This window comes from Mustela nigripes, chromosome 15 (genome assembly GCF_022355385.1).
Source record: "Mustela nigripes isolate SB6536 chromosome 15, MUSNIG.SB6536, whole genome shotgun sequence".
Classification (NCBI taxonomy): Eukaryota; Metazoa; Chordata; class Mammalia; order Carnivora; family Mustelidae; genus Mustela; species Mustela nigripes.
The window spans coordinates 10,585,948-10,608,593 of NC_081571.1; the positions used below are offsets into that span (position 1 = coordinate 10,585,948).

At 43.7% G+C, this 22,646-nt stretch overlaps 2 protein-coding genes across 4 annotated transcripts in view; one reads left to right on the top strand and one right to left on the bottom strand.

Moving 5' to 3' along the window:
* Window positions 1–22,646, bottom strand: part of FLT1 (fms related receptor tyrosine kinase 1) — a 176,297-nt gene that overhangs the window by 118,113 nt on the left and 35,538 nt on the right. For 2 of the 3 annotated variants that reach the window (XM_059378154.1, XM_059378156.1), the window contains exons 4-7: window positions 6,823–6,947; window positions 3,099–3,261; window positions 2,849–2,985; window positions 229–403 (exon numbers count right to left, since the gene is read on the bottom strand). In XM_059378154.1, coding sequence (XP_059234137.1) covers window positions 229–403; window positions 2,849–2,985; window positions 3,099–3,261; window positions 6,823–6,947 — 600 coding nt within the window. The remainder of the gene's footprint in view (window positions 1–228; window positions 404–2,848; window positions 2,986–3,098; window positions 3,262–6,822; window positions 6,948–22,646) is intronic. The other variant, XM_059378155.1, reaches the window with a different exon arrangement.
* On the top strand, window positions 16,080–16,584 carry LOC132002535 (histone deacetylase complex subunit SAP18-like). The gene has a single exon (XM_059377557.1). The coding sequence runs from the start codon at window positions 16,108–16,110 to the stop codon at window positions 16,567–16,569; it is 462 nt and encodes a 153-aa protein (XP_059233540.1). The 5' UTR covers window positions 16,080–16,107; the 3' UTR covers window positions 16,570–16,584.

A 22,646-nucleotide genomic window follows, 5' to 3' on the forward strand; every position in this document is an offset into this window, starting at 1 on the left:
GGGGGGATGCCTGGGTGGCTCAGTTGGTTAAGCAGCTGCCTTTGGCTCGGGTCATGATCCCAGCGTCCTGGGATCGAGTCCCACATCGGGCTCCTTGCTCAGCAGGGAGCCTGCTTCTCCCTCTGCCTCTGCCTGCCATTCTGTCTGCCTGTGCTCGCTCTCTCCCCTTCTCTCTCTGATAAATAAATAAAATCTTTAAAAAAAGAAAGCAGAACAGGAATGGCTTACCATATATATGCACTGACGTGTTCACAGATTTGAACGACGGGCCACTCTTCACATTGCAAGTATAAAGTCCTTTGTCTCTGTTCTGTACTTTGTCAATAGTAAGAACGCTGTAGAACACAATGGCAACAGACGTGCGCTGGCCAATTCGTTGCCTTATAGACGCTCTCTTCTTTGTCTAGAAAGAAAATGTATAGCAAAGGTGGACGTAGTAACTGTTCACACTCCAGGTGAGAGCATTTTTCAGATCATCGCTGAGATGATCAACATTTTATGCTGGGAAGCAAACCCACCTAACACCAAGATGTTTAGAACTCAAACTGTGTCTCAATGCGTTTCCAATATTTGCCACGGGAGCATTCATTTAGCACATCGTCTCTCCAGATGGACTTTCACGTACATTAAACCAGCAGTTTCTCACTGGGGAGATAGGCCTTTCTAGACATGAAGAGGCTGAAGCCTCAGAGGTCACCATGGGCAGGAAACCCAGGTCTCTGGACGATATAAATGTAGTGCCTTCCCTCCAGCACACACCTCTCTAAACAGCAACCAGCTCTCTGGGCAGAGATGTGGCTAAGTTAGGCAGTAAGTATCTTTGGTGCCTGACTCCATGACACTGTTTCTCTAAGCACAAGTTTTCTTTTGCTCCCTTACTAGAAATGAAGGAAAAAAATCAGGAGTCCTGGCTCCACACACTGAGGTGTAATAATCCTGCTCTCATCATTTCACTATTTTGAGCAAGGCTTACCAATTTCTGCTAAATCACACAGAATGGGTCTGAGGCCATGCAAAGCCATCTACAAGCTTAGGCAACATCTGATGGTGGTGGTGGTGGTGGGCCGTGGTTCTGTGTTTGCACCACAGCACACCAGGAGCAGGCCCCAAGGCTCAGCAGCGTAAACTGGTCACAATGCCTCCTTCCTGGTTTTGGGAAAATGAGATCACGTTGCCTTTTCCTTCCATTGTTCCTTCTCCCTCTCTTGTGCTCTCTCTCTTTTTTTAGCATTGCATTTTATAACACATAATATGTTATGTCTCCCTCTCCATCCTTGCCATGTGAGGAGGCATGGGGTAAAAAAAAAAAACAAACCTACTGTGAAATCAGTACAGAACTGGTCTTTGGGTCTTGAACTTAGCTCTCTTCTGTGCCATGTTTAGGAAACTTCTACCCACCTGTCCTTATATTGCCCTGCTGGAACAGACACATGGGGAGGCCATTGTCTTCCTTCATGGCAGTAAACAGAAAGAAGATGCCAACCACCACCATCAAAAATCAAAGCAGCGGTCCCTTAAATGCCAGCCTGAGGGATTTTCAGCCACTCTCTGTAGGTATTACTTCCATCTTCTCCATTAGAGAATTCCTTCCTTCCCAAATTTGAGTAACATTGGTATTTTTCTGCCTTTGGAAAACAGCTGATCCTGGGTTTCAGACAACTGTTTTGTCTGGCTCTGTAGCCACCAGCCACACGTGGCTGTTAAAATAAGAAATGCAGTTCCTTAGTCACAGGAACCACACTCCAGGCCCTCTTAGCCACCTGTGGCTAGTGGTGACTGTAAAAGTCAGACAAGATACTTCAGTCACACAGAGTTCTACTGGACGGCGCCATTTTCCAAGGTTTAACTGGCGGTCACCCACCAACAGGATAAGAGTTTGTTCCCTCTTTTTGTTTATTGAAGAATAGCTGACTTCTATCAAAACCCAGAAATGACTGCCACAAGTCACAGCATTTTTATTTAAATGAAACACTATCACTTTCTAGAAAATACGGACGAGTCCTTCAGGGCATGCGTTCCATTTTTTTGTTGCCAAGTTATTCTATTTCCATGGCAAGCAATGTTTGACAAGAAACAACAGTAGCTCGGGGCTGACGTGTTAATCTTTGGCATATAATTTAATCATCAGTTAATTCTGTGATTGGGCAATCTAAATGACAGGGCACACGACAGGGCTTGGGATCCGCCCCCTCCATTTTGCCGCCACACAGTCAATGGGGCCACAGTGACAGTTAAAGTTTCTTAACAGCTGATTTTCAATTCCCCATCTACACGTTTGCAGGGACATTTGGTCTGAATAAGGAGCCCCAACTTGGTCTCCATTCTTCTCATTTTTCTAAAGGACAGCACTGCTCCTTTTTTACTGAACAAAGGGAATACTGGCCGACTGGCTTGGAATATCTTTTCCAAACATGCTCCAATCAGGTGCCTCGCTGTCTGCTGGTATCTAAAATTAACATGCTGACAACAACTTTTTGTTGTGGTTCTTACTGCAGATAGGCCCTGCCTGGCACTGAGTGATAAATTTCCCTCTCATCTCTAAATCCCAGAGAAAGCAGTTTCCAAGGATGAAACAATCCCCTTTTCCACCCCGAGTCATGCAATAGAAATACCAGCCTATATACTTCAAAACAAAACCTCCAGACATCAAAAGACCGTATCTGTGCACACACACTCATGGAACATCAGACGAGCCAAGCCCCCAAACCACACCCACAGCTTCCTTGTTCGCTCAAACCACCACAGGAGTCAGAAGATGCTGATTTTGTCCCACCTCCAAAACCCAGGGGCAAGCCCCTTGCCAGAAAGAAACACTGCCCTCCAGAAGCCAGAGGAAAATGCCACTCACTTTACCAGGATATTTCCAAGTCATCTGAACCCTTGTGTTCAAAGCAGTGGTAGCGGTGCAGTTGAGGGTAAGAGTGTGACCTCGAAGTAACTTGACTGGGCTTGGTGTGCTTATCTGGACATCTTGGATGGTATTGGCTGCAAACATAAGAAATGAGATTCTTTTTTTTTTTCCCCAAATCAAGGTCTCAATATGCAAGGAAGCACTGAAGCGTTCTGGCCTGCCCTCCTGCCTTTGGAACCCCACTTACTTTGTCGATGGGTGAGATAGTTGCTCTTGTACAAATGTCCGTTGACTGTCGTTTCACAGGTCAGAAGGCCAATCTCTCTGTACGTTGCATTTGCTATTATAAAGCCCTTCCTACTGTCCCAGCTTATTCGTTTTCCATCCGGGATCAGGGTGTCAAGGGGAAACTGAAAAGGAAGAAGGAAAAAAAAGAAGATGCTTTAAGAAAATCATAGGAGCACTGTGACAATAGTGTTTCCCTTGTAGTCTGTGAAATCCCAGTTTTCATCGAAAACGAAAACGGTAGAGGTAAAAACTTCAGTTTGGCTCTTTAGTTTGCTTTGCGTGCAGCAAGATATACACAATGAGGATAAATTATGGTAATTCATTATCAGCCTCAGCACCCCCTGGGGTGAACCTAGCTGTCATGTTAGACTTGGAGCGGGGGTGGGGGTGGGGGTGGGAGTGGGGGGTGGGAGGGCCCCTATCGCTTGGCCTCTGGGAATCACCCTTGTCACGGACCCGCCTGAGAAACCAATTAGGAACTTTTCCACTGGGTCCGCCAGGTCACCTTCTCGAGCCTCGTCATCTGGAGCTTTTAACAAGCCATCACTTGTCCTCCCATTTTGCATGATTTAGTAAAAAGGTGGCTGTCTTCAGAGGACTGTAATTCCCAGTCCTTTGAGATACATAGCCTTCACTTGGCGCTCACTGGCGTTATCATCCTGGGAAGGCTGAGGGCCTCGAGTCTGCCTCTGGGGGGGGAAACTTCAGGGAGACGGACAGTGAAGACAGCTGCAAACAGATGTGGAGCCCAGAGACACTGTCATGAGTGAGGCGTTCTCAGATTCTTAGAAGTATTCCCAAATACCATGAGTCCAGACAGAAGAAAGGAATCCATGATTTGATTTTCCCTTATGCCTTCTGCTGGACGCCAAGAACTTTATTTTTAAAGACTACCATATAAACAGTCCGCCTGGGGATGAGACTTTATAAAGGGCTATTGCTCCACTGAGTGGCCCAGCTACATTCCCCTGATACCAGATTCCCGGCCCAGTTTCAGAGGCATCTCTAACTACCACTGTGACTTATCCCCCTGCTGGAAAAGGGTGGCAGTGGAGAATCAGATTACCTTTCAGATCTTTTTCCTCTTCTTTTAAAAAGTGCACCTGGCATTGCTTATCTGTTGATCACTTATTTATTGTGCTTGTTGAAGGACCTAATCTGGCTGGGATTTGCAACTCCATGACAGAAATTCCTCTGTGAGGCGACCCCAGCGCCCTCTCCCAGGGAGCATGTCTGTGTGGGTCTGTGTTACCAGAATGTCCCACAGCTTTGAAATGAGCTGCACCCTGTTTACGAAGAACTTGTAAGCAACTGAAGGCGGTATTTCATGTTCTAGTAAATCATGATTCTATCTGTAGGCTCAGGGAAGCTCTATCTCCAGTGGGAGAAAAAGAACCTTTCTCTAACTTGATACCAATTATTAAGGGAAAAGCTCAGACAAGTTTCAGTCAGGGATTGAGAGCTATGATGCTTTGAACATAGGCGACCCCAAGCCTGGGCCGAATCTAAAAGAAAGGTTTGCTGATGAACTTCCTCAGCACAACTCAGAAATATACTTGAAGTTTCCTTTAAAGTTTCAGAGGAAGTTTCACTACTGATCTGCCCTTACCGCCACTAGCAGTATTCTACTGACAAAGAAACTTTGTTCTGAGCTGAATTAGCAGAAGGCCACGTAGCTCATCAGCTATGACGGTGCCTATGAGTATCACAGAGAGGCAGGGGAGAAACAGCCTTGAAAGAAAGGACAGGACAGGACAGGGAGGCTGCCTCCAGCTGACCACGGCTCCTATGGCAGGGGTAGTTGAGGGGGAGAGAAGGAAGGGACAGCAGGTTAAAAGGGACAAGAGGAGGGACAAGGTAGAAGGGAAAGATCTTATAACTAGAATAGTTTCAGCATGTATGTGGCAAACCCAAATCCCTAGGAGAACAGCGTGCTTCTCTCTCTTTCTCTCTCTTTCTCTCCCACGCTCTCTCTCCCTCCCTCCCTCCTTCTCTCTTTCTCTCAACTGTATTATAGATCTTAGGTAGAAAAACAGAGAAAATAAGCTCCCCCCGCCTCAGATTTTTACATGGGGGAATTTGGGACTGTTTCTTACCACAGAAAAATGATCTGCACTAGAGCAAAAAGGCAAGGGGCTTGCCCAAAACAGAGACGTTCCACAGCCTTATGGCATGTTCCATATTAATCACACAGTGATTATTACCTCAGATTAAGAGGAGTGGATACCACACTAATAGTAAATATCACTTGATAATAAATCAAGTATTGGGTATTAATCTGTTAGGTAAATAATAATAGTTAACCCTTGATGGGGCTCAGCTTATCACCTCAGTTACTTCCCAACACCAGTGTGAGGTAGGTGTGACTGTAGCCACTCCCATCTCTCAGGAAACTGAGGTGGAGGGAGTTTAGATAATTTGCCAGTTGGTCCAGCAGGTTAAGTGGCTGGGAGATCAGAATCCACGCAGCATGGCACAAGGCTCTGTTCTTAACCACTCCGGTCTCTCTCCAGCACGAACTAAACCGTTAGCAAAGGTGGCAAGAGCATGGAGGTAGTCAAGATATGGATTCCAATGCCCAGGGTGGTCTGGGAGGTCCCCAACTCCCCAATTCCCCCAGGACCTCAGTTTTTCCTTCCACCATTGGTTTTGAATCCTCTGATGCTCTCAGCTCTGAAATACAGCGACTTTATAATTACTGGTGGTGACACACAGATATAATGGAAGCTGAAACCTGTCACTGATGGACTATCCTGAGGGCTTCGATCAAATCAATAATGTAGGAAAGTGAATGCAAGGGAAGGAGACCAGGAGACACCACCTGCAGGATTTCAGGCCAACCAGTGATACCGGAAATCACTCCAAGTTTTTCTGACTCCACTACTACGACCACCAAACACTTCCTAAGAACCTAAGTGCGACGGTGGTGCTTCACGCTACCTTGGGACAACCTAAAACTTTTCCTCTTAAACCTCAAAGCTCTCAGGATTCACCACTATTTTCCATTTGGGGAGTACCTGTTCACCTCAGGCCCTAGTCTGTTCCCAAACTCTTAGCATTGATGAATTAGCTGGAATGTCACATTTTAGTTTTTATCTTTATTAGATTCCATCCCAAATCTTTTTCTTCCTTCACATGCATAATTTACCAACATGATATGAAGAAAAAAATGTCATGTGTGGCTTTCTTGCGCCCCCTTCCCACTTTTTTCCCCTTTCCCTAAGCAGCTAAGTTTGGCTGCCCAGCAGGACATAAGTTTTTGTTACTGGGACTTCACAACTTAAACAAAAGCTGGTGGCTGTAGGCACCTGTCTCACAGTTCTGTCCTTAGCAAAAATCTGGAGTAATCCCTCTCTGCCAAGTTACCAATACGGATAAGCAACAGAATTGGTTTTTCTCACATCTGCGGACAATTGGATTTGTGGCCTTAGATGAACGTATGCACGATTTTCGTTCTTTCATTATATTCACACCAATTTATGCCCACATAAACGTGTCATGTTATTTCATGCCTGCGTATGACCTCTAGCACTCATCCTTTGTAGTAAAAGGATATTCGAGAAAAGTCCACTGAGCAGCCCAAATGTCTGTAAGAAAATCATTCCAGAGAGATAAAAGGACTTGAAATTCATTGTGCTCACTTGCAGAAAAGATTTTCTGAGAGAAGCATTGCTCGGTTTTACCTTTTTTAAAGTCACAGTGATGTTAGGTGATGTGACCCGGCAGGGGATGACGATCTCCCTTCCTTCAGTCATATATATAATTTCGGGTATTTCACTGTGCATCTCTAAGAAAGGTCTACCTGTATCTGAATGAGAAGAAAATGAAAAATACATATATATATGTGTGTATATATATATATATATATATATATATATATATATAAATGGTTGTATCAACATCTAGACACCATAGCTGGGTGAGGCAGACGGTCACTGACACATGTCCCCCTTAATATAATCCATAAATTTGCATTCTTATCTTTGAATTTGGCCCTCTTTGTTTTTTCCAGAAACAGAATGCTTCTGTAAGAAACCAAATTCCTTGGGGCACCTGAGTGGCTCAGTGGGTTAAGCCTCTGCCTTCGGCTTGGGTCTGGGTCTGGGATTGAGTCTCAGGGTCCTGGGATTGAGCCCCATATTGGGCTCTCTGCTAGGCGGGGAGCCTGCTTCCCCCTCTCTCTCTGCCCGCCTCTCTGCCTACTTGTGATCTCTGTCAAATCAATAAATAAAATCTTTTTAAAAAAAAGAAACCAAATTCCTTATTCAGGTCTTGACCTTGGGTCAGATTGCCCCATGCCCTAAGATGCAACTGTGATGTAGGGGGTGGGTGGGTGGGGAGGGGGAATGGGCTTAGGTCACCATTGCAAAAAGCCATAAAAGTGCAAGGAGAAAGAAAGGAGAATATTCTGCATAAACTTCTTCCCACCGCTATGCTATGCTAAGTACCTCCGGAAGCAGCCTCCAGAGCCTTTGTAAGGCCTCCAAGGGCCCAGGGTACAATGGTCAGCTGACTTTGGAGCAGATAGAGGTAATGCAGAGGTGTCAATTTGTAGAGAGGATTAGCATTTGAATGACAGAAGCCTGACTTAAAGGTTTTCTAGACCTTTCCTGCAGACTCATAAGGAGTGAGGAGCTCTGAGCTGTTCAGGGCCAGGGGAGTCTGGAGAAGCCATGTTGCTGTTAACTCTCTCCATCTGGACCTGAAAGACCCAACAAGCCCCCCCAGAGGCTTGCTGGGCTTTAGGAAGCTCAGTCTGGATGTTGAATGGAGACATGGAGCAGTGAGTAGGCAGTGGTTGCCTAGACTAGATGGTGGCTATGATGTTGTTGTGGGGTGAACTGTGTCCCCCCCCCCAAACCAAAATGCGCACGTCCTCAACCCCAGTACTTTAGAATATGACCTCGTTTAGATCAAACGGGATTGCTGTCAGTGGAATTAGGAGGGTGGGTCCCTACTCCAGTATGGGTGTCCCAGGGTCAGGGACATGGGGTCGGGGGAGAAGACACATGAATATGCAGGGAGAGACTGAGTGATGGGGTGTGAGGTGGGGGTTGCCAAGGATTGCCAGCAACCACCACAGGTAGGAAGAGACATAGAAGGAAACCCCTACAGGTTTCAGAGGGGGCATGGCCCCACTGACACCTTGATTTCAACCTCCAGTTCTAGAATGTGAAACAATAAATTCCTGTAGATTTAATTAAAAAAAAAAAAAAAGTGACGTTGGTGTAGCCTGCTTAAGACAGACTCATTTGACTCACTAGACACTAGAAGGCCCTATTACCACAGCCTAGCTCATATGCCCTAGATTTCTAAATAATTCCTCCTTGTCCTCTGGGCAGCCTTGCTAGGCCGGCCCCTTCCTTATACCCTTTCTCCATCCCCACCTTAGCGGCCCTCCCCAAATTCTCCACATTCTCCAATAACAATATTTCACACATTCTACATTGAACTGGCAGGTTACTTCTCTGGCTGCAAAATGGCTGATGAGTTCCTAGAGGAGAGGAGGCAGGCTCTCAGTACTCATCTCAGTCTGACGTGTGGTGAATGAATGAATGAATGACCTAACAAAATGGAGGAAGAGCTCTCCAACAACTCTGTCCTCTGACAGATAAGACAAGGGTGTAAATGCGTGAGGTGATGTGAGCAGAGGCAGACCTGGAGGCCAATGTCTCCTGACCATCTTTCCCCCTACCACCCTCAGGGCTGGAGCTCCTTGCCTCCTCCTCAGCCCACAAAAGCTGTAGCTGGCAACTGCTCTTCAGAGATGAAGGCTGATTTTCACACACGCGGTGGGAAGAGGATGTACAGTCTAGTTTTAGAGAAATTCTGACAAGAGGACAATCACCCGGGGCAGGAGGGCTGTGAGGGCAGGCTTGGGGACAGGGTGGTTACAAGGCTGAGTCAGAGGGAGTCAGCACATGGTGGGGGTGCAGAGCTCACACTTTACCAATTGGGAGGGAATCCTGGCTCTGCCCCTTCCTGGTTGTGAAGACCTCAGACAAATCATTTTGCTCTCTGTGCTTCATTTGCAAAATCAAGTTCAAAGGGCTACGATGAGGGTTACATGAAGGAATAAATGTAAAGTGCTTATGGGGCACCTGGGTGGTTCAGTGGGTTAAAGCCTCTGCCTTCAGCTCAGGTCATGATCCCAGGGGCCTGGGATCGAGCCCCACATCAGGCTCTCTGCTCAGCAGGGAGCCTGCTTCCTCCTCTCTCTGCCTGCCTCTCTGCCTACTTGTGATCTGTCTGTCAAATAAACAAATAAAATCTTAAAAAAAAAGAAAGTAAAGTGCTTAGAATGGTACGTGGCAGACAGTTAATACTGGATATGTGCTGGCTGTTATTTATTATTAGGAGAGATTTGAACTTATGGAGAGTGGGGGTTGGGATATATGAAAATCACAAATTATACCCATGATCTTAACTATAAAAGGCATAAATATATATTCGGATATGGCATAGGGAAAAAAACAAATACACTTAAATTTCTGAGTAGTGGTTTGTTGTTATTTTCTTATTTACCTTCCTATATGTTTGTCAGATTTTTTAGAATGATCATGTATTATTTTATAATATTTTGAATACTGAATTTAAGTCTCAAATTATAAGGCAGCATCCATTCTTACCTGAGGAAAACTATCAATTCTGCATTTGATTTACTTTAGTTTTGCCCAATAGAATGACACATGAACACTGCACAGTTAATAGTTATATGTCCATTTGGAGAGCTCAGTGGTGTAGCAATGTATGCAGAGAGGAAAAGTTAATTATACAGAGACAAAGATTAACTTATCAGCACAAAATTCCTCCCTTAAATAAAGTTGCTGAGCTAGATGTTCAGGCAGAAACTATTGGGATTTGATCATTCCTTTCCTTCCTCCTGTGAGTTTATATTTTTGTCTTCTTTGTGAGTCCCAAGGTAAACACAAACACCAGGAAATGGTTTAATTCATATAACTAAACTGTAAATCCTTCACATTTAATTTACTGTCTTCTTAAGCAACTATTTGCTACAAAGGACACTGGCATAAAAAGTTTGTGCGGGAAACAGTAAACATCAGTGTAGTCATTTCTAGGTGAATGAATACCCACCCCAAATGAAAACAGAAGAGGTGAGTTCGATGTGTCTTTGAATGTCTCCTTTCCTTTTGCCACTTTGGAGACTCCCAACACTTGAATTTTACTACAACTATTGGCCTTTATAAGCCAATACCAATATCAACCCTGGGCCCCCTGCAATTCTGCTCAGCAATGCAGTGAATTGTGCCCATCGCAACCCAATTCAAGATACCTCATTTGTATCAAGTCAGCGGTAGCATTAAAATCCCCCATGTTTGCCAATGAGCTTATGACTGTGGACACATACACACACGGACACACACACACACACACACACACTACGCTCTGGGCTTAATAATAGTATACTTCCTCTGCAATTTGCTTCAAGGAAGGGCTAAGAATGAACTTGCCTGACATATTATAATACAAACATTTTTTGTTTTGTAGGAGCATAGATAGAGAAGAGGTCACAGTTCCATTAATATCACCAGTAAAACCACTTACTACTCCCATAGGACATATTTGTCTTTGTCACAAAATTAAAAATGACTTCTGAACCCAGCCAGCACTGCAGAGTGGTTTCCTGAAACCAAACTGGCTGGTCGTTGAGCAAGGAAGAGCTGCTCCAAAGATTGTCGGCGCGCTGGCGGTGCAGACACCCTGTCACCAGGGACTAGGGCCAACACACAGCTAGGCAGAGGTCACGCCACCCATCCCCTCTCTGAACTCCTAGAGCTCAAAGCAGGGACAGGAAACTGGCACTGAATGTGAGGTGTGCTCCTCCCGTGGCAGTGTCGGGGCTATCCTCCTCCACGACAGCAAGTGGGCTCAGACACAGCAGATGATCAAACAGGGGCCCTTGCTGAGTGGTTTATACCTGTTTTTTTTTTTTAAGATTTTATTTATTTATTTGACAGAGAGAGATCACAAGTAGGCAAGAGGCAGGCAGAGAGAAAGAGGAGGAAGCGGGCTCCCTGCCAAGCAGAGAGCCCGATGGGGGACTCGATCCCAGGACCCTGAGATCATGACCTGAGCCGAAGGCAGCGGCTTAACCCACTGAGCCACCCAGGCGCCCCTATACCTGTTTTTTTAAATGTGTTTTTTTCCTTTTGAAATCTGTGCTCACTCTGGCACAGTCAGGCCCATAGACACAGAGGTCCCGGCATGCCGTCCTCATTCCATGCCACTTCCCAATAGCATCACTTGGGGGTTCTTCCACTGCTTTTGGGGCAAGTGAATGACCCAAAGAATTCAGGGAAGCTATTCTGACCTAAGGAGTTCAAGACTAAACGTCTTATTTCCTAATACCTTCGTATTCCTCTGATTTTGATAAAATTTTTCCTGATTTCCCTTTCCTTTAATTTTAGTTCCTTACCTCTAAGTTCTGGTCACGAGGCCTCCTCGTTGTTTTAGAGGAGGATGTGATTTTAATTTGTTGAGGATGACACGAAGAGGATGAACCAATCCCATGAAGGGGTTCTATCTAGATACAAGAGTTTTCACATCACGTAGGTCTTTGTGTGGGGAACTCTACTTCATGCTCAGGGAGAGTTGGTTGACTGGTAAAATATTTCATTTGAAAGATGAAGGGGGAAAAAAGGGAAAGAGGTAATTTCTTCACTCATTTCCAGTGCCCATCAAAGCCTATAAAAATTCAAACCAGAGCTTTGCAGCAAGCATAAAAAAGCGGAAGTAGCTATACTAATATCCAATAAAATAGACTTTAAAACAAGACACGTTACTAGAGATAAAGAGGGACATGTCATAATAAGAACAGGGTCGATCCATCAGGAAGATATAATAATTATAAACATTTGCAACTAAGAGCAGAGTAGCAAAATACACAAGGCAAAAACTGAGGAAAATGACAGAAACAGACCATTCAACAATCATAGATGAAGATTTCAATATCTCAATTTCAATAGAACTATGCAGAACATCACAAAGGAAACAGGGCTCGAACAACACTAATAACCAGTGAGGCCAAACACTCATAAGAGACCCCATCCATCACAGCTGATATACATTTTTCTCAAGTACATGTGGAACATTCTCTAGGCCATGAAGCAACCATCAACAGATTTTAAAGGATAGAAATAATATTAAGAGTATTCTCTATCGTGGAATGAGAACAGAAATCAGTACCAGCAATGAACTTGAAAGGCCCACGGATTAAACAGCACTCTCCTAACTAGTTAATGAAACAAAGAAGAAATGAAAAGCAAAGTGAGAAAACAGATGAATGAACATGAAGATGTCATGTTCCAAAACTTACGGGATGGAGCTAAAATTTATAGTTGCGTGGAGGGAAATTTAGAGCTATATGCCTACACTGAGAAAGGAGAATGATCTCAGATCAATGATCCACTCTTCCACCTCAGGACTCTAGGGAAGGAATAGAAAGTTAAACCTAAAGGAAGCAAAAGGGAAGAAAGAATAAAGATTAGAGTAGAAATTGATGAAGTAGAGAGCAGATAAACAATAGAGAAAAATCTGCGAAACCAAGAGCTAGTTCTTTGAAAAGATGAAAAAACTGGGTAGGGCTCCTAGGAGGTTCAATCAGTTAAGCATCTGCCTTAAGCTCAGGTCACGATCCTGGGGTCCTGGGATGGAACCCCACAGTGGGCTCCCTGCTCAGTGGGGAATCTGCCTCTCCCTCTCCTTCTGCCCTCCCTCCACCCTGGCTTGTTCTCTCTCACTGTCTCTTTCATGTTCTCTCTCAAATATATACATAAAATCTTTAAAAAAAAAACGAACAAATTGGAAAACATACAAACAAACAAGCCAAGACAAGAAAAAGAGAGAGAAAACAAATTAATAAATGAGAGATGAAGTAGCAGACATTACTACCAGCATTTTACCATTACTAAAATAAAAAACATTATAAAGGAATATTGTAATTGTGTGCCAATAAGTTAGATAATCCGAAATGGACAGGTTCCTAGAAAGACATAAGCTACTGAAACTAAGTCAACAAGAGTTCATTTCAAGAACTAAGAAGATACAGACAACCCAAATGGACCTATAAGAAATAAAGAGATTGAGTCAGTAACCAAAACACTACCCACAAAGGAAAGCCCAGGCCCAGATGGCAAATGGAGTCCATCAAACATTAAAATAATACTAATTCTTCAAAAACTGTTCTAAAACAGAAGGACAAACTTCCTGATTCATTCTGAGGGCAGCATTATCCTGATACCAAAACCAAAGACACCACAAGGAAGCCACAGATTTTATCTTTTGTGAGGGTAGATACCAAAGAAAAAGCTCAACAAAACACTAGCAAACTAAATACATATAAAAAGAATGAGACACCAAGACAGACTGGGATTTGTTTCAGGAATGCAAGATAGGCTTAACACTGATATGCATATGAATAGAATAAAGATCAAAAATCAAAAGGCATATGATCATTTCAATAGATACAGTAAAAGCATTTGACAAAATCCAATCCCCTTTCATGATAAAAACACTCAACAAACCAGTAATAGAAGGGAACTTCCTTACCCTGTTAAGGAAAACTACCAAAAGCAAAAACAAAAACAGAAAGCCCTAATAGCTAATGTCACATTAATGATGACAAGAAGTTCTCCCTTTAAGATTAGGAACAAGACAAGGTTGTCCACTCTCACTACTTCTATTCAACATTATACTAGAGGTTCCTCAGCTACTGTGAATAATGCAATAAACATTCCAGCCAGCACAATTAGGCAAGAAAAAGAAATAAAAGGCATCCAGATTTGAAAGAAGAGGTAAGATTTTTCTCTATTTTCAGATGACATACTCTTGCACATAGAAAATTCTAAGGAACTCACTAAAAAAAAAAAAAAAAAAAAAAAAAAAGACTATTAGAACCAGTAAGTAAGTTCACCAAGATTGCAGGAGCCAAGAAAAATATACAAAGGTGGATTATATTTCTATATACTTTCAATGAGCAATCCGAAAATGAAATAAAGAAAACAATTCCATTTATAACAGCCATCAGAAAGAAAAAAGTACTTAGGAATATATTTAACACAAGAAGTGTAAAACGTATACTTTGAAAACTACAACAACATTGTGGAAAGAAATTTAAAAATATAAATAAATGAAAAAAATCTCATGTTCACAAATTCAATGACTTGACGTTGTTAAGATGGCAATGCTCACTAAACTAATCTGTAGTTTCCATGCAATCCCTATCAGCGTCTCAGCTGAGCAGACAAGCTGATTCTAAACTTCAAAATGCCAAGGACCCAGAATAGCCAAAAGAATCTTGAAAAAGAAGAAGCAAGTTGGAAGACTCAGACTTCTCAATTTCAAAAGTTACTATGAAAACTATAAGCAACAGTGATTAAGACAGCATGGTCCTGGCATAAGGAGAGACACACAGATCAATGAGTAGAACTAAGGATCTAGGAATAAGCCCATGAGTCTATGGTCAGTTGATTTTTGATAAAGGTGCCAAGCTCGTTCAATGGGAAAAGAATAGGCTTTCAAGAAATGGTGGTGGAGTAACTTTACATGCAAAAGAACGAAGCCGGACCTTTCTATCACACCATACAAAAATATTCACTCAAAATCGATCAAAGATCTAAATGTAAGACCTGAAATTATAAAACTCTCAAAAGAAGCCCTTGAGATAAGTCTTCATGATCTCAGATTTAGCACTGGATTTTTACTATGACCCAAGCACAAAAGAAAGAAATTGATCCACTGGAATTCATCAAAAATTCAAAACTTTTGTGCTTCAAAGAATACTATCAAGAAAGTGAAAAGAATCCACAGAAGGAGAGAAAATATTTACAAATTATATATCAGACAAGGAACTTTTATCTCGAATATCTAGTACACATTTATACAAATCTAGACATACACATATATCTATAACATGTGTCACTACCTTATATATCGAGATGCTATTAAATATTTAAGTATATAGTTATATAAAATACATGTATATATAAATCAATAATAAAACATTGAGGAACTCTTACAACTCAATAGTAAAGACAAGTAGCCCCATTAAAAACTGGAAAAAGCCTCCAAAGAGACCTTTCTCCAAAGAAGATACACAAATGGCCAATAAGGACATGAAGAGGAATCTTCGGGGAAACACAAACCCACAGTAAACGAGATAGTGCTTCGCACCCAATTGGATGGCTATAATAATAATACATAAAAACCCACTGGAACTCTTTTTGGTTGTGTGCCAGGAACATACACCTGCAACAGCTTTGGAAAACAGCCTGACTTTTCTTCAAACAGTTAAACACTGAGTTACCAAAGGACCTGGCAATTCCTCCCCTAGGTATCGACCCAAGAAAATGAAAGTGTCTGTCCACACAAAAACCTGGATACGGATGCCACAGCCAAAAGGCGGGAACAACGCAAAAGTCCCTCTACGGATAAACGGATAGCTAACATATGGTAGATCCCTACTGTGGAATATCATCCCGCAATGAAAAGTGATGAAATGCTCATACTTGGTACAACACAACATGGAGAAACTTTAACACGTACTGAGTGAAGAAAGTCAGCCTGTATTTATAGATTTAATAATAAAATGCCACATATTTTCTTCCATTTATATGACATATCCAGAATAGGCAAATCTATAGGGACAGAAAATATATTAGTGGTGGCTTCTGGCTGGGAGCTAAGGGATGGATAATGGGGGGATAGCTGAAGTATATGGGGGTCCTTTTAGAGATCAGGAAATGTTCTAAAACAGACAATGCTAACGGCTGCATGTATGTGTCAACAGGCTGAAAGCTATTAAATGGTACACTTGTAAATGGGTGAAGTACATGGAATGTAAATTACATTTCAAAAGCTTACTTTGGAGAAAAAAAAAAAAAGAACTTGGGGCTCTTTCTTAGAAAGAGTGACAGGAGACGGAACGTCTCGCGGGCCGTAGGAGGAAGATGGCGGTGGAGTCGCGCGTTACCCAGGAGGAAATTAAGAAGGAGCCGGAGAAACCGATCGATCGGGAGAAAACGTGCCCGCTGCTGCTGCGTGTTTTCACCACCAATAACGGCCGCCACCACCGAATGGACGAGTTTTCCCGCGGAAATGTACCGTCCAACGAACTGCAGATCTACACCTGGATGGATGCAACTTTGAAAGAACTGACTAGTTTAGTAAAAGAAGTCTACCCAGAAGCTAGAAAGAAGGGCACACACTTCAATTTTGCAATTGTTTTTACAGATCCTAAAAGGCCTGGCTATCGAGTAAAGGAGATTGGCAGCACCATGTCTGGGAGGAAGGGGACTGATGACTCGATGACCCTGCAGTCGCAGAAGTTCCAAATAGGAGACTATCTGGACATAGCAATCACACCTCCAAATCGGGCACCACCACCTTCGGGGCGCATGAGACCATGTTAAATTTTATTTACTATTTCTTGAATTATTTTTCATTCAGTTATGTAAAATAAATTCTTTTTCCTCCCCTCAAAAAAAAAAAAAAAAAAAAAAGAGTGACAGCCTGGTTTTTTTTGAGGCAGAATAGTTCCTAGAGATTATCCAGGGCAAACTCTTCATGTTTTGGGTCTTTGCAAATTTTTTTCCCAGTCTGCTTTGCATCCGGGTGGGCTACTCATGAAAAATGGCATATTCCCCTGTGACAAAGTCATCCTGACAAAAGATAGGTCCTTCCGTTCCCCACAGCAGCCCCAGGTCAGTCAGGAGCCCAGCAGAACTTCTCTACCTTTGTTTAAAGAAGTCACTGGACTAACATGTCTGAGGACGACAATCTATACAGAGTATACAAGTGGGTATTCCCTAGGGAGTTATCCTGATTTTTCAAACGTGTATTGTAAAAGCTCAGCTGTACTTTACCACTAACCCTGCGGACATAATCATGGTTACCCCTATTGGTGGCTCAGCGTCCAGATTCCAAAGTAAGAAAAATCCTGGGGTGGCTGACTGGGAGTACCAGCGGCCAGCCTCTGCCATCTAGACAGACAGCAAGTGCACACAGATATTTCTGTCTGAGCAAGGCCAATAGAGAAAGGTCTTCATGTCCCAGCCCCAAGATGCTCTCCCTAAATTACAAAATTTAAAAACGTATTATTTGTGTGATACAAAATAAGACATGCCTCTTTTTTGGAAAAGCTCTTTCCTGGCCACAAAACACGTCGTTTTGCCTTATCTCGCTTGGAACCCCCACTGGCCCAACTGTAAGAGCTAATTGAATAGCAAGGGAGGAGAAAAGGACAAGAGTTAGAAAGCAGAGCAGAAAACACAGGCAGCGGTCCACCATCACTGCTTCCTCTTGCATCTTTTATGAACTTGCTCCTCGAAACATGGACAGCGAGCAGCAGATCAGGGTAATCAACCATCTCAGGCCAGTGTCCAGCCCAGGCTGGGCACATTGGAGATAGTCAGCTGATGTTTATGGAGACGCTATCAGGTGAAGCAAGAGAAAAGGTGAAATCGGGACATATTATATACCCAGAGCTGGCCGTAAAGAATAGTCCGTGAACCCAAGGTCTTTCTACTGTAGTCCAGCTTTCTGGTCAGCGCGCATACCTCCCGCACAAAGGAATTTTCAGATTGATTACAGGAAAAAGGACATACTAAATGTTGCCTTAAAGAAAAAGAGGAACATCAGTTTTTGTGTGTGTGTGTTTGTTTAAAGATTTTATTTATTTATTTGACAAACAGAGATCACAAGTAGGCAGAGAGGCAGGCATAGAGAGAGAGGAGGAAGCAGGCTCCCTGCTAAGCAGAGAGTCCAATGCGGGGCTTGATCCCAGGACCCTGAGATCATGACCTGAGCCGAAGGCAGAGGCTTTAACCCAGCGAACCACCCAGGCGCCCCAGAACATCGGTTTTTAAAAATTACATCTAAGATCTAAATAAGTTATTTGAAGATCTAAATAAGAGCGGAGTGCTGAGGAGATGGCGAGCTTGACTAGACTCGAAGAGCCAGGCAGGCAGAGACCGTCTCGGGCATACCACGTGCCCTGGAACCTCGCTGACTGCGTGTTCATGCAAAGCGGCTTGGTTGAATGACCTCAGTCAGCTTTTCATCTTGATCACCTGAATCATCTCAAACAGAAAAGAAAAAGAGAAAGGAGGGAAGGTAAGGAGGAAGAGAGGAAGAGTGGAGAGGAAGGAGGAAGGATGGATGGATGGACGGATGGATGGACAGAGATGGAAAGATGGAAGGAAGGACAGAGGGAAGGAAGGATGCACGGATGGACGGATGGATGGATAGAAAGATGAAAGGAAAGCAAGATGGAAGAAAAGAAGACGGAAGGAAGGAAGGACAGACAGAAGGAAAGAAGGAAGGAAACGAAGCAGAAATGAAGGAGAAAGGAGAGGAAGAAGGAAGAAACTCTGAAGGACTACTGTAGCTCTCTCTTCTACTGTCAAGATTTTGGCCATGTCTCAAGTCCTATTATTTCCAGTTTTGCCTCTGAATCATCAAACTGTAAAATTTTGATACCCTAACATTGTCTGTCATGTTACAAAAGAGGAAACTGAGGCCCAGAAAGAAGGAGCACAGGAATACTATGAATGGCTAAGCCAAAACGGAATTCAGGATTCTTGATTCTAGATCATCTACTCTCCACCACACCAAAACCCGACTCTCCTGAATGACTCGGGAGCACCACCACCTTCAAATACCCATCCCAACGGGAGAAATGGTGGCACACACACAGGGATAGTATGGTCTTTCTGACGGAACTCAGAAATACGGAACAACAGACTGATAAGTAATTCTCATTATTGAAATCAAGCTTAGTTCTCTCTGCTATCAATGCCAGTGATCCCTTGTTGGTATCTATGAATGCCCTCCTACCCCCCGCCGCCCCGACCAAGAGCAGCCAAACCAGAGAAAGTCCTGTTTTATGGCGACTAGAGATGGAATTCCTTCCAAGGGTACAGTCGGTGAGTACAGAGGGCGCTTGGTCACACCCCTCCCCAGCCAGGACATGGGTTCCTCTAGGGAGCAGCTACCAGGCAAACATTCCTTCCAGAGTCGCGGGGAGCAGGCAGCCAAGGTTCCGTTCAGGTCGTGCGCCCACGACTCGTGCCACCACGGGACTCCCTCGGACTCAGCTTCCACATCTAGAAATCACGGCAAGCACCTTCCTGTTTCCAAACTTACGATTTTGTCCTTCATTCACTTGGAATGTTCTGGCTGGGCACCGCGCGCAGATATCCCCCTGGGGGCCGGGCCAGGAAGGCGAATGAAGGGAGTAGCAGGATGAGAAACGGTGAGAAAGTTGGCCACTGAGAGGGTGGGGACCAGGTCTGGAAGAAGCAATCCTTGCTCATGGGAGCCAGCAGAATAGGGGCCAATATGGCTACTTTCCAGTTTTTAAAAGATAAGTAGGGAATCAGGTTTTTATGTGAACTCCAATTATTAAATATTGGCAGCCAAAACCACTCTGCCTGCCAATCAAAATGTATGTCAGCTGAATCTGGCCCCACACACTTCCAGTTTGCAATCCTGCTCCGCACTCCACCTTCCCCCACACTCTGTTTCATCCTGCACACAAAGGTCCGAGGGGGCTGGGGCAGAAGCCCTGGCAAGGCCGTGTTGGAAAGAGTGGGGGCTTCGGCGTCACCCAGATCTGGATCCAAAGCTTGACTTGGTAACTTACAAAGTGTGCAACCTTAAGCATGGTATTGAATTTCGCCAACTTTTCTATAAAAGGAGACTTGTATTGGAATTTATTCCATTGCATTGTGAGGATGAATGAGACCATAGATGAGATGAATCTGAGCCAGATATTAATAAATGACAGCAACACACACCCAGTCCTCAATGAATCCCAACAGGGGGAAGACCCTGAGGCATCATCTCATTTATACCCACCAAGGGAGCACCTGCCCTGTGCTTGAATACCTACACACATGGGGAACTCACCACATCCCAGGACAGGTCATTTTGGATAGCTTTAAACATTAGGAAGAAAGTGTTTCCTTCTGTCAAACTGAAATGCTTATCTTGACTTCTTTCATTCTTAGATGACACTTTTCTGCCATCTAGGTTCATAAAGACAAAGCAGCTTAGTCTCTTCCTCATATAAGAAAACTTTGAAAGAGGGGCACCTGGGTGGCTCAGTGGGTTAAAGCCACTGCCTTCAGCTCAGGTCATGGTGTCAGGGTCCTGGGATAGAGCCCCGCATCAGGCTCTCTGCTCAGCGGGGGGCCTGCTTCCTCCACTCTCTGCCTGACTCTCTACTTGTGATCTCTGTCAAATGGATAAATAAAATCTTTAAAAAAAAAAAAAAAAAAAAAAACAAACTTTGAAAGAGACTATCCTATAGTGTCTCCTGTTTTCCCACCCAATTCTTCACTTCTTTAAACACGGCAGTTCCTTTCTTTGGTTGTTCCTTGCCAGTGGGGACAATAAAGTCATCCAATTATTTGATGCTCACAACCCTAGGAGGCCGGTGCCCATTTTACAGAGGGGAAAATAAAGTTTAGAGAGGTTGAAAAATTTGCTCAGAGTTCCTGTTTCTTGTTGTCTGTCTTAAAGCATAAATGAAATGGTAAGATGCACAGCACATTTATTCTGAATGCTACGTATTAACACAGTCCAAGACTGGATCCTGTGCCTGGGCCAACGTGGAGTCTATGTCAGGCTCGCTCAGTCACAGCCTCCCCTGGACGGTCCCAGGACAGATCATGGGTTTTGCAAGCCAAATGTAGTCCTTTACACTTAGCCCTGTCAAATCCCATTTTGTTAATCCTAGTTTACTGTTTAAGCCAGCTGGAAATTTTTTGGATCATGATTCTGCCACAGGATAGGTGAGTTTTGCCCCCAGATTTTGTCCGTTTGCTTAGCGTGCCCTCAATTTCCTCATCAAAGTCCAGGAGACGAGGCGAGGCTGATGCAACTGAAAAATCCCAAGTTTCTTTCTTTCATTCATTTAACAAACATTCTTGAGCACCTCCCATGTATAAGACCCTGTGCTGGGTGCTGGAACCAGCGCAGTCAGTCCTGGTCCTCCCAGAGCCGGGGAGAAGGGGAGTTCTCTGTGAAAGCAGGAGGGCAGCAGAAGACCAAACCTAGTTTGGGGGAGCCTGGGGAGGTGATGTTTAACTTGGGACCTGAAGTGTAAGTCAGCTGGTGAAGGAGAGCTGGAGGGAGGTATGGGGAGGGGACAAGTGTCCCAGGCAGAGCGTCCCTAGTCTACGTTCCTCTTACTGCTCTTTCCCATAGTGCTTTGCAATTGGCTCATTCTAACAGATTTCATTTGCCACAGCTGCAGGCCCCTCAAGAATTAAGGGTGTCATCTCTGTCATTTCTATTCTACCCAGCATGGCGCCTTCCACACAAAATAATTATTGCTCATTGATCCTGCCAAGTACAGGCACCGTGTTATGTCTATCATGTCATTTAATCTCTTGACAACCCCGAGAAGTAGTCCTCTTCTCATTTTGTAGGGAACAAAACAAAGGCTCTGAAGCTTAGATCGTTTCAACAACAGCAGGAGCCATCCCAGTAACACAGAGCACACGCCCTAGGTCAAGCCCTGGGACTAAATGTTTCACAGGTACGAACTCCTGACTGTTAGAAATGGCAAAGGGCAAGAACTTTGTTGCCGTCTCTACCATGTATTAGTTCCAGGACTCCTTAGGTGAGCAAGTTGCCTAAACTTTCTGCGACATGGAGATAAAACAAGCACCATTCAGAGCACTATGGAGGAAAAGAAAACCACTACCCGGTGCAAAGAGCTTCCCGTGGTGTCCAGCAGAGTGAGACCTCAGCGTTAACCACTACTCTTACTAAGAAACTGGTGCAAAGTCAAAGACCTAGCAACTGTCAGAACAGGGATTTAAACCTAATCTGAACCAGATCATGTGGCTTCGACTACAGCTCACTGGTTGACATCTGATGAGGGAAGGCAGGGTGTTTATGGTTTTAGTAAGTCACCATTTTGAGAAGCCCCATCTGTGAGCCAAGACGATGCCAAGATAACCCAGCAAAATGCATCAGATGACAAAGCAATGAATATTTTAAATAGTAAATGAAAACGTAAGGATGTCAGAACTGAAAGAACCATAGAGATCAAAACAGAGCTCTGGGTCTCCAGACACAAAGGAGGCATTTCGTTACCGTGGTTAAAGAAAGTTACATAATGTCAGAAATTTAAAGCCTTTTCAGCTTAAGGGGATTTCTCCTGAAAAAGTCCCTTGCTCGTTCTTCTTAAAAGATCACTTAGAGGAGATTTTTAAAAGTCTTTAAAGCCATTAAGTTTTGATGGCCTGTTCTTCACACTTTTTGACTGTAGAAGGACCATGAGAGGGTATGGTCGGTTTTATTGCCTTTGGACTCTACTGCCATCTGGAAATTTCATTGATTGTACCTCAGTCTTTAACTTCTCAAAGTCTTAGGTTGTGTCCAAATGGCTCATTCAAGACTGTTCATTCTGATTATTTTTTCATATTTCTGTAGTTGTACTCAATGCCTTGTGATACACACTTGTACAGCAAAG

Excerpts from the sequence above, each read along its gene's own strand:
- LOC132002535 (XM_059377557.1), top strand. The coding sequence starts at position 16,108 with ATGGCGGTGGAGTCGCGCGTTACCCAGGAGGAAATTAAGAAGGAGCCG.